Here is a 12,435-nt window from a genome sequence, read left to right on the forward strand (position 1 = left end):
CAGCAAGTGCCTCAGCAACTCCCACTCGCTTCACCTCGGGACGGGACGGGCAGCTTTTGCTGGCGGAGGCTTCCCCGGGCGAGCGGTGGAGTAGGAAAAGGACGGCGGCCGGGAGGTGGAGTAGGAAAAGGACGGCGGCCGGGAGGTGGAGTAGGAAAAGGACGGCGGCCGGGAGGTGGAGTAGGAAAAGGACGGCGGCCGGGACTGAGTCCCTCAAGCCTGGGCTCCTCGGCGGGCGCCGAGCGCCTTCTCCAGGTGGGACAGGGCGAACAGAGCATCCTCGCTAGTCAGGGCGGGAGGCCGCGACGCAGCTAGAGGTGGGGTTTCGACACTACCACCGCCTTCTCAGCCCTAGCCTGATCTCGCCGCCCCCTTCGCTCCCTCCCTTCCTCCCTGGCCGGCTCCGGCTGGAGCTCGGCGGCTGCTATTGGCTTAGCGGCCCCATCCGGGCACTCGGCACTGCGCTGTTGCTCAGCCCGATCGTCCTAATATGGCGGAGGTGAGCGGGGCAAGCGGATTGCGGTGTTGGGGTTCGGCTGGCTCCCTCCCCGTGGGGCCCCGCCGCTGGCAAGCCCCTCGCGCCCGCCTTGCCATCCTCATAAAGGGCTTCCGGGGCGGCGAGGTAGTGTGGGGTGGTTGGCAGTGTTGGAGTAGTGGAAGCTTGCGTGATTAGGCCATATGGGGAGTGCTGTGCAGCGCGGGTGCCGGATTCGCAGCCCGTGGGCACCCGCTAAGCTAAGGCTGGGCGCGGAGGGGGGGGGCACGGCCGCCACACCGGGCCCGGCCCGGCCCGGCCCGGGGCGGAGGGGAGGCGTCGCGTCGCCGTAGTGTGGGCGATGGGGAAACACCCAGCGTGAGGGAGAAGGAGTGATCTCCGGGCTGTGAGTAAGGAAGAGGCAGCTAGTCGGGCTGCCTCTGCTGCTGCCTGCCCCTGTCATGTCCTGCCGGGGCCGGAGGGAGTCGGAACGCCGGGTCAGGCGCGGCTTCTGGGGCGTTTCTGCTAGAGGAGCGGGAGCGGCAGGGTGGGGAGCGAGCGAGGGAAAGAGGGATGGGAGAGGGTGAACGGAATAGAGGGGCAAGCAGGGTGGGGGCCGGGGACGAGGCCAGGGGGGAGCGCGGAGCGGTGGAAAGGGGGCGTGAAATGGAGGCCCCCCTACATGCTAATGGACTGGAGGGAACCTGCGTCTTACCTCGTTCTCTCTCCCCGCAGGCTTCTTTTGGGAGTTCGAGCCCAGGTTCGTCCTTGCCCATCTCTCGCCCCGGCACTTAGCCTGTTGCCTGCACGCTGCCCTCTCCTTCCCACTCTTTCCTAAAGTTACCCTGTGTTGCCTTGTGGCTTTCCTAATGCTTCATGTTCATATAACTAACCATCTGCCTGATTTTTAAGGGAAGATGTGTGCTATGGAGTTCTTCTCTTAACTGATTGCAGTTAGTAGTTGGTTACTCAGAACCCAAAATGAAAAAGTTTTATAGCACTTTTAAGTTAGCATCTCAGTAAAGCTGTGTAGCCTGGAGAGAGACCATTTCTCTTGTTGCTGGTAACTGCAGGCTTGTGTAAATTTTTGACTTCTTGATAATATCAGAAAATGTTTAAAATCATAATGAAATATAATTGTTAAGGCTTTAACTGCTGTTAAGGTTCTTTGGAATAATTTACCCAAGCATGCATGTTTAATGATACCAGGGCTACTCACAAAGAAGTATTAGGGCAATGCATTTGCTTCTCTGTAACTGCTTTCAGCTTTGGCTCTTATGGCTGTTAATGCTTTTTAACTTATTAAATTTTTTAGTTTGTATTACTTCAATATGGTTTTTAATATTTTAAATAAGTGTGTTCAGAACTCCTAAAGAAGTGGGACTCTTTATCTGTGAGTGGAATTAAACTTCCACTTGAGTTACTCAAGCATGAAATGAATTAGAACAGTGACTAGAAGCAGTAATCTTGAGCATAGGTATATGTAAATATATATTAAGGTAGTTGATAGTTTTTTAAAAGCCATAGCATCAGGATGTGACAGCCAACTGAGGAAAAATTTGACATGTAGTGTTGTAATTGGAATAGTATTATCAGCTATACTGAGACTTCTATGAGATCATAATATGAATGTCATGTGACTAAAAAGCATTTTTGGCCTGAACGTTTCCCTATGGTATGGTGTTATAAAATTTCAAAGTGACAAAATTTACTTTACATATAAGGAATGAACACTTAGCACAATTACTGAAAGATTAATTAGATGCTTATGAAATGTTAGTATCTATAACTGTCTCCTCGAAGGACAGAAGCAGTTCAGAGAAATACTGCTTTTTTTTTTTTCTTAAGAAAAGCATTGAAAGTTTGTAGCTATTTGATTAAGAACTTCTAAAGGAGTTTTTATGTGGAGATAATTCTTTAGAAACCTTTTATTTGCTGCTTGTAAGCCAATAATTGTAACAGAGCACTAGTATGTAAGAACTAGAAAGGGAAATCAGAAATGAAAGAAAAATATCCTAACCTGTCTCTTTTCTGCTTCCTGAAAGCCTTAAGAAAGTGAACATTGAGGAATAAAACAACTCTATTTCAGTAATTTTCATTGTAGAACACTGACTTTGTGGTGCAGAATATTTTGATCTTTAAAACTTGTTGACTGTTTCAACTAAAAAAAGTACTTTACTTTTTTTTTGTGACTTATCAATATTCTCTTGAGTAATGAAAAAGTGTCTATTGGACCACAGAGCTGTCACAAAAACTTTGTAATTAATGTGATCCATTAGAAATAACAAAACCTTTCTGGTATATTTTCCTCTCTATTTCATGAAGCTCTGCTATGTTTGTTCTTCCTTTTTAGATCAAGTGCTAAGAATTAGAACTAATCTGAACTGAGTCTACCTATTTTTGCTGTTAGTAGGAAGCTGGTTTGCAACCTAAGTTAGCTGTTCATCAGTGAAAAACTATGCTAGTTACCATATAAATAGAATCTGAATCAGCGTCTTGTAGCATTTAAAATCTTGTGATGTGGACTTTATACCTTGATGATTTCAAGACTGTTTTGAACAATTTTTATGCAGTAAAATATTAATTTGGGATTGTACTTTCTGAATCTTTTTCAGTAGTTTAGATGCTTCTCCCAAGTACTCAAGAGAGAAAACTGCTCCTATTACAAGTATGAAAAGGGAAAGACGGCTAAAATAGCTGAATTTGTGTCATGTAGTTAGGAATTTGTTCCAGTTAGTCCACTGAAAATTCTAATCCTGTATGTAAAAATTCATGCAACCTTATTTTTTTTTTTTCTATTTTGTAATTTCATATGTTGGTATAGGAAAAAAAAACCCTAATTTGAGTCTTTTTTTTGATAGTTGGCTCTTTATCGTCTGAGGATCATGACTTTGACCCTTCTGCTGAAATGCTGGTACATGATTATGATGATGAGCGAACTCTTGAAGAGGAGGAGGAAAGGATGGAAGAAAACAAAAATTTCAGCTCTGAAATTGAAGATTTGGAAAAGGTAAGAGTAACTTGCTCTCTCTTAAATGTCCATATATGTTGTACCTTTTTTAGTGAAAAGAACACAACTTGTTATTTAGTTTGTATTGTATAATGCAGTTTCCTGCAAAATACTTTTGCAGGTGGTTAGAAAAGTAAATAAAATCAGGTTTAGTTAGGATATAGCAGTGCATCCTCACAAAAAGGTTGAACTTAACTTCTCAAATATATTAGTGTTAAGTCCAGATTCTTCTTTTTCATTTAATAATCCTTTCACTTTGGAAGAGAAATTGATGAAGCAAGTTTTAAAGTTCTATTATCTAATATCAGTTTTCACTTGTAATTTTTATAAGTTGGAAATAAGTTGGAATTGTACATTTTACATACTATTAATTGACAACTAGCTGAGTTTCATTCTGTTGATCAGATTTTGTTTTTTCCAATCTGGAAACAGTCCTTTTTTTAGACATGATGGATCATGTTCATTTGCTACATAAATTATAGTTCTATGTCTTGGTTTCATCAGTTTGGCATTTGGTGAGTGTACAAAATGACCAGCGTGCTCCTTGGCTTTTTGTATTCTTTTTTGCACTCTGAATTTATGTGGTTTTCCTCTTGACATCTCTTGTTCATCTGTGGCAGTGCATCACCCATTTTAACTGCCTGCTGGCTGCTAAATATCTGCAAACCATTCTATGATTCTATGAAACTGATGCTGCTAGCATTACTGTTCAGTGACCCGCTTGGACCACTCAGCAGAACTACAGATTTTGGTCAACAAAGTTCCAGGAAAGTGTAATTTTTAGCATTAAATATGACACAATGCTTTTGTAGTCCTTTAAAAAAGCAAATTTTCTAAATGTAGAGTTGACAGGGTTTATACTCCTGATTTTTTTTTTTTTTTCCTTTTGTCCTTCTACCTTTACAAATACATTTTGAACTCGCAATTATAATACAGAAGCAGCTTACAAAGTCTGTTGGTTAAAATAAAGTTGTTACTCCAAAGAATTACCTTACTGCTTCTATAATAGAAAGAAAAAGAACTGAGAGCCACCTGTCTTTATTACTTTATGTCCTGATACTGGAAAGACTTAGACACAAGTTTATATTTACCCATTGTGAAAAGTATTTGCAGGACTAAGATCATAGCTGACTGAAGGGAACAAGTAATTGGTGTATAGTGGAATGAAAAAATTTTAAAGGTATAAATAGTGGAAAATATTTATAATTCTTTGTTTTTAATTACCTGATTTGATTAAATCTCCACAATTTGTTGTTTTATTAATTGTGTTGGGACGTAAGTATGATAATAATTAGTAAAATCATTTGACCAAAAGCTGTTGGGGAAAAAAAAAAGTTATAAACCAAGCCTTTTTCTTGATTGATATTGATATATTTTTTTTTTTTTTCTTCTATATCGTTACCTGTTTTCCTCCTATTACCATCTGTACTGGCTTTGTCTGGGATAGAGTTAAATTGCTTCATAGTACCTTGTATGGGTCTATTTTTTGGATTTGTGTTGAAAATGGTGTTGATAACACACTGATGTTTTAGTTAGAGTTGAATAGTGCTTACACAGTGTCAAGGCCATTTCTGTTCCTCACAATGCCCTGTTGCTTGGAGACTGATTGGGCATTGGTTGGCGGTGAGCAATTGTTTTCATTTGCATCACTTGTCTTTCTTGGGTTTTATTGTCTGTTTTTTTTTTTCCTCTTTTCCTTACAATTTAAAAAATCTTTTTAATTATTAAACTGTTTTTTTTCTCAATCCACAAGTTTCTTTTTCACTTTTACCCTTCTGATTCTCTTCCCTATCCCACGGGGGGGGATGTTTAGTTGCTTGCCAGGGTTAAGCCATGATAGTCTTTTTTGGTGCTCAACATGGGGCACAAGATTTGACTTGAGCATATTAAAAGGAATTTTAGGCTGTTAATAGTTGCTGGTCATAATATTGATTCATCTGTTCTCAATATTAGTTTATCTGATCTGTGCTATGCTTTTTTTTTCTCCTGTATGTGTTAAAGATTGGTGTTGGCTTTTGCAGTTTGCTGTGCTCTGTAGTGCTTAGTGATGTTTTGCCTGGGAGATTTATTATTAAAATACTGACCTTGAGCTTAATCTGGTATTTGGGCTCTGTACTGAAGTCTTAACTGTACTTTGGGTACCATCTAATGGAGACAATAATTATACTTCTTCCTCCGAGAGGCTTTTTGTGGAGGAAATACAAAAGGGCACCTTGACCACCTTTTTTGTGATGTTTTTTCCCTTATTAAAATGACTCTTCAGTATCTTGAACATCCTTGAGTAGCCAAAATACTTCTATTGGTATTTCTTAGGAATATTGTTTTGGCTTTTTCTAAGGTTAACAAGCAATTTAAGAATATGACCCAGGCCCTGTAGCAGTGTGGTTAGGAGTAGCAATGCATGTAGGAGATTATGGGCAGGTATCTAGAGAACTTCTCACCTTCAGTGGTCTGGAACTTCACTCACAAACAAGTGCGGGATCCTGATGAAGTTAAAGAATGTTTTGAAGAGAGGGGGGAATAAAAAAAGGCATTGGCTATTCCACAGAGGCACAACTTACTGCACTGTGCTGGTCTGAGGCCTGGCCTGCACCTACAAACACTGCTCAATACTAATTCATCATCCTCAAGGAGAAGATAGGGTCTCTGGATTTGAAAACATATGAACAGACACTATGGCTAAACTAGAGACCCAGCCCTCAACTATGTCAGTCATCCCTATAACTAAAAGGAAACAATGGAAGAAGTCAACTCAATAAGAGATGAAGCAGCTTCTCCTAAGAGGGAGCAGGAGAGAGAATCAAAAGCAGCAGCCTGTTCTGTATCAGAGCAGTCACAAGAACAGGAGGAGGAAGGGACTGAAATTATATAAATGAGACACAAACCCCCCAATCCCTATCCTTAAGTGAGCTGCAAGATATGTGAAAATATTTCAGCTGTTAAGCAGGTGAGCAAGTTCTCAGCTGGTTACTCTCATGGAGGGATATTTGGCTAATAGTCAGGAAGTGGAGGGTAAGGAAGCCTGGCAGCTGGGATCCCTTACTAGGGATTGGAAAAGGGGCAGCAACTCCTATCAAGTGTGAAGGACAGGTATGCCTTCAAGGAAGAACTTGCAAATTACCAAAGTTTGGTTTTGTCATAAAACAAAGTAAGGTCAAGGGACTTGCACAGGAGATCCAATTCTTAGGAATACAATGGCAAGATGGGGGTTGTCATATCCCAATGGATGTGATCAATAAAGTAACAGTTATGTCTCCACTAACTAACAACAAGAAAACCCACAAGCTTTCTTAGGTGTCATGGATTTTTAGAGAATGCATATTCCAGGTTATAGTCTAATCATAAGCCATCTCTATTGAGTGACCCAGCAGAAGAATGACTTCGGTGCTCTGAGCAGCAGCAAGCCTTTGAACAAATTAAAGGGGAGATAGTTTGTACAGTAGCTCTTGGGCTGATCTGGATAAGACAAGATATGAAAAACATGCTTTATACCTCAGCCATGGACCATGGCCCCACCTGCAGCCTCTGGCAGAAAGTACCTGGAGAGATTTGAGGTTGATCTCTAGGGTTTTTGAGCTGGGGATGTAGAGGATCTGAAGCCTGTTACAGCCCAACTGAAAAAGCAATATTAACAGCATCTGAAGAAGTTGGAGCTGCTTCAAATGTAGTTGGTACTGAAGCACAGCTCCTTTTGGCACCTCGATTGCCTGTGCTAGGCTGGATGTTCAAAGGGAGGGTCCTTTCTACATCATGCAACTGATGCTACATGGAGTGAATTGCACTGATAATGCAAGGGACTTGAATGGGAAACCTTGACCACCCAGGAATTCTGGAAGTGATGATGGGCTGACTGAAACATTGGAGTGTCGCCAGAAGAGGTGGCTTGTGCTGTAAAGGCCCCACTGTATTAATAAGTTACCAGAAAATTAAAGACCATATGCCCTGTTTACAGATGTATCCTGTCATACTGTGAGAAAACATCAAAGGTGGAAAACTGCTGTGGAGTTTTCTCTATGTGACAAGTTGCAGAAACTGCTGAAGGAAAAGGTGAATCAAGTCAGTTTGCAGAATTGAAAGCCTTCCAGCTGGCTTTAGACATTGTTGAATGAGAAAAATGGCCAATGCTTTATCTTTTTTACTGACTCCTGGATGGTGGCAAATGCCCTATATGGGTGACTACAGTAATGGAAGCAGAGCAACTGGTGGTGCAGGGGTAAACCTATCTGAGCTGCTGAATTGGGGCAACATATTGTTGCCTAGGTAGAGAACCTGGTTGTGAAAGTACATCATGTAGATGCTCACATACCCAAGAGTTGTGCTGCTGAAGAACATTGAAACAATCAGCAGGTGGACCAGACTGCTAGAATTGAAGTGGCTCAGGTGAACCTGGACTGGGAGCATAAGGATGAGCTACTTATAGCTTGATGGGCCTATGACACATCAGGATATCTAGGAAGGGATGAAACATACAGATGGGCTCATGATCGCGAAGCAGACTTTAACCTGTGCAATGGCATCAAAAGTATTCATGAATGTAAAACCTGCATCATAATTAAATAAGTCAACTGGCTAAAGCCTTTTTGGTACAGAGGAGGATGGCTAAAATATCAATAGAGGGAGGCCTGGCAGATTGGTTATATCACACTACTGTGAACTTGCCATGGCAAGCACCATATGCCAATGGTGGAAGTAACTACTGGATGGCTGGAAACATACCCTCTGACCCATGCCACTACCCAGAACACTATCCTGGGCCTTAGAATGCAAGTTTTATGGTGACACGGCACCCCTTAAAAGGATTAAGTTAGACAGCAGAACTCATTTTTGAAACAACCTCATAAACACCTGGAACAAAGAACATGCCATTGAGTGGGTTCAACAAGGACAAGTGCAGAGTCCTGCATCTGGGAAGGAACAACCCCATGCACCAGGACAGACTGGGGGTCGAACTGCTGAAGAGCAGCTTTGCAGAGAGAGACCTGGGAGTCCTGATTGATAATAAACTAACCATGAGCCAGCAATGTGCCCTCGTGGCCAAGAAGGCCAATGGCATCCTGGGATGCTTCAAGAAGAGTGTGGCCATTAGGTCAAGGAACGTTCTTCTCCCCTTCTACTCTGCCCTGGTGAGGCCTCATCTGGAGTATTGTGTCCAGCGCAGAGACTCCAAAGCTCAAGAGGGACAAGGAAGTGCTGGAGAGAGTCCAGCGCAGGGCCACCAAGATGATCAGGGGAATGGAACATCGTTCGTATGAGGAAAGGCTGCGGGAACTGGGGCTGTTTAGTCTAGAGAAGAGGAGACTGAGGGGAGATCTTATTAACATTTACAAATATCTAAAGGATGGGTGTTGGGAGGTTGGGACATCCCTTTTTTCTATAGTAGCTAGTAACAGGACAAGGGGTAATGGGTTGAAGCTGGAACACAAAAGGTTCCATTTAAATATTAGAAAAAACTATTTTACTGTGAGGGTGACAGAGCAGTGGAACAGGCTGCCCAAGGGGGTTGTGGAGTCTCCTTCCTTGGAGGTCTTCAAGACCCACCTGGACATTTTCCTATGTGACCTGATCTAGGTGACCCTGCTTCTGCAGGGGGGTTGGACTAGATGATCTTTAAAGGTCCATTCCAACCCCTACCATTCTATAATTTCCTATCATGCACTAGCCTCTGGGAAAATTGAATGATATAGTGACTGTTAAAGACTTCATTGAGAGCAATGGGAGTGGGACATATTGGTACACCCATTTAGCAGAAGCCACTTGACACGAGGATCTGCCAGTTGACCTGGCCCTGTCCAATCAAAACTTCTGAGCATTGTGAAAAGAGATAAAATCCCCATAGTACCTATAAGGAACTGGCAGGGAAAGCCAGTCTGAGTTATTCCTTCCTCAGAAAAGGGCAAACCTATTTTTGGGATTGATTTTGCTCAAGGACTTGGGTGCACTTGGTGAGTAATGCAGAAGGATGGGGGAGTCCAGGGTACTTTAATCCTGGGTGGAAATAATCCATGATTTGAGTTGTATGATGGCAGTGTTACATGATGCTGTATGTCACCACTGCTGTGGCCACCATGTGTCAAAGGTGACATAGCAGGAACTTCTTGCTGCTTGACAAGCCAAAGGCAAGAGGAGGAATTCATTGCAATGTTAAACTTGTGGCTTAGTCCAAATGGACTGGGGTGGAGAATGTAATGTATATACTTTAAAATTGTTGTAACCCATTATTTGAGTTGCATGTTATAGGAGGGACTACAGCAGATACTACCTGAACCAATGAAGGATGAATCTCACAAGAAGCAGTGCAAGTGCAGCAGTGACCTGACTTTGGTACCCAGTAACTACACGCAACATACCATCTCTCTTGTCCTGAGTGAATACCGTAACCGATAAAGCTCGAAGTCATAGACCAAACAAACTCAATGAACATTTTATAGATAATTTTACAGGGGGAAGGGGTGGTTAATGAATATGTATTGCAATAGGATGGGACCTGAGCATGATGTAAATGGTATGGAATAAGGGTTGGAGAATGTACTGGTTTTGTCTGGGACAGAATTAATTGCTAGTATAGGGTTGTGTTTTGGATTTCTGCTGGAAATAGCATTGATAATACAAGGAAGTTTTCATTACTGTTGAGCAGTACTTGCACAGCATCAAGGCCTTTTCTGTTTCTCGCCCTGCCCTGCCAGTGAGTAGGCTGGGGGTGCACAAGAAGCTGGGAGTGGACACAACTGGGACAGCTGACCTCAACTGATCAAAGGGATATTCTATACCATATGATAGCATTCTCAGCAATATAAGTTGGGGAAAAGGTTGGCAGGGGCTTCTGTTACTTGGGGACCGGCTGAACATCAGTCATGGCAAACATTTGTTTTCATTCACAGCACTTGTGTCCTGAGTTTTATTTTCCTCTGTTTGTTTGTTGGGTTTCTTTTCTCCTCTGTACTTTTTAATTATTTCTTTTTCATTAGTAAACCGTCTTTATCTCAATCCATAAGTTTCTTAGTTTTACCCTTCTGATTCCCCTATCCCACCAGGGGGGAGTAAGTGGCTGTGTGGTCCTTAGTTTCCAGCTGGAGTTAAACTACGACACTTTCTCAATAGTCATAAAATATATTATGTGGAGAATGGCAAGGAGAGATAAAAAGCTGCTATATTGGTTTACTTTTGGTGGTGTTTTGCAAATTTGTAGCTGTAACTATATAGAACTAAAATCTTCAAGTTTTTCTGTTTTTTTTTTGTTTTTATATAGGGGGGATTGTTAGTATTTCTAGTATATCTTCTGTTTTGAAGTCATATAGACAAATGTTTTACAGTATGAATCAGATGAGGAGCAAACTTTTAATAATTACTTTTGTTTCATCCATTAAATAGATTTCTTCAATAGCTTGATAGGACATCATTATATGCCAAGAGATATGGTTATGAATTAATTCAGTCCTGTGCCTAAAAATATTTTAAAACTTTAGTCAAGATCTCTGGTTTCAAGTAAATTTTTTTGTTTGTTTTTTACTTTAGTTTTTCAAAATGCATCTTATCCTTTTAGGCTGAAACTGTTTGTTTACAAGTATTTGGCAATATGTTGAAATGTTTGTAAATCTCCTTGTATTAGGAAGGAAATATGCCATTGGAAGATTTACTGGCGTTTTATGGCTATGAACCTGTGATTCCAGTTATGACCAGTTCCAATGTGGATAGCTCTCGAAGCGAACTTGCAGATGAACTTCCAGATATGACTCTAGATAAAGTAAGTCAGAACTGTTTTCCTTTGTATTACTGTTTAAAAGCAGAGATCCAGATGATGTTAAATTATATTTCACTATTTCTTGATTTCTTTTCCAACCTTAAGTTCTGTATTCTACCTCAATTTATTGTTTTGCAAAGATTTTAAAGATCTGAATATAATTATCACACACATGCATAGCAATTTTAGAAATCAATAAGTTAACAGTTCTTCTAAAACACATCTAGATAACTTTAAATAGATTTTTTTTTCTTTTAATAAAAGTTGGATTTTTTCTGAAAAGATCTGTATTTTGATGTATGCAATGTCCAGAAATAATAATTCTAGCTTCCAACATACATGTCGTATTTCGAACCCTTGTGGATAACTTGAAAATATGTTTCTGAATGCTTTGGAATGTTCCTTCCAAATGCATATAATTTGTGAAAGTCTCAACTTTGGGGAGTGAGATATTGTTTTATGCACAATGACTTTATTTTTTGCATTGTTGAATATAAAACCATGAAACTTCTTTTTTTTTTTTTTGGTGATTTCAAGGATAACTTTTAATTCTGAGACTTCGATCTGTTTTTTGGTATATGCAGCTAGTAGTTTGTATTTTAAAATCTGTAGGTAGTAAGTATGGGGTTTTTTTACTTTCTATAAGTATGATGAAATGATAAACACAGAAAGTGGAATATAATCATGGCTCTGCATATGTGATTCTCATTAGGAGTCATGATTGCATTGAGGCTACAGAAATGTCAGCTTGTTGTTCTTTCCCCCCCTAATCCCTATACAGAGGGATTCAAACATGTCTGCTAGTTGTGGGTGTCAGGAGGTTGGGACATCCCTTTTTTCTATTGCATCTAGCAACAGGACAAGGGGTAGTGGGATGAAGCTGGAACATAAAAAGTTTCATTTAAATATAAGAAAAAACTATTTTACTGTGAGGATGACGGAGCAGTGGAACAGGCTACCCAGGGAGGTTGTGGAGTCTCCTTCCTTGGAGGTCTTCAAGACCCACCTGGACATGTTCCTATGTGACCTGATCTAAGTGGACCTGCTTCTGCAGGGGGATTGGACTAGATGATCTCTAAAGGTCCCTTCCAACCCTACCATTCTATGACTCTATGAGGAAAGAAGTGTAATTTTTCTTCCGTTCTTCCTTTTTTTTCTTTCTTTAACCTACAGAAGCTTTTTTTTGGTGTGTATGTAATGTGGGGAGATAAT

At 41.0% G+C, this 12,435-nt stretch overlaps 1 protein-coding gene across 7 annotated transcripts in view; it reads left to right on the plus strand.

Annotated features, from left to right (window-relative positions):
• Nucleotides 1–228: 228 nt before the first annotated feature.
• LOC133628506 (mesoderm induction early response protein 3-like) overlaps nt 229–12,435 on the plus strand; it is a 51,923-nt gene continuing 39,716 nt past the window's right edge. For 2 of the 7 annotated variants that reach the window (XM_062016753.1, XM_062016754.1), the window contains exons 1-4: nt 846–972; nt 1,211–1,235; nt 3,337–3,485; nt 11,092–11,226. In XM_062016753.1, coding sequence (XP_061872737.1) covers nt 937–972; nt 1,211–1,235; nt 3,337–3,485; nt 11,092–11,226 — 345 coding nt within the window. In that variant the 5' untranslated portion in view covers nt 846–936. The other 5 variants (XM_062016759.1, XM_062016755.1, XM_062016758.1 and 2 more) reach the window with 5 other exon arrangements.

This window comes from Colius striatus, chromosome W (assembly GCF_028858725.1).
Source record: "Colius striatus isolate bColStr4 chromosome W, bColStr4.1.hap1, whole genome shotgun sequence".
Classification (NCBI taxonomy): Eukaryota; Metazoa; Chordata; class Aves; order Coliiformes; family Coliidae; genus Colius; species Colius striatus.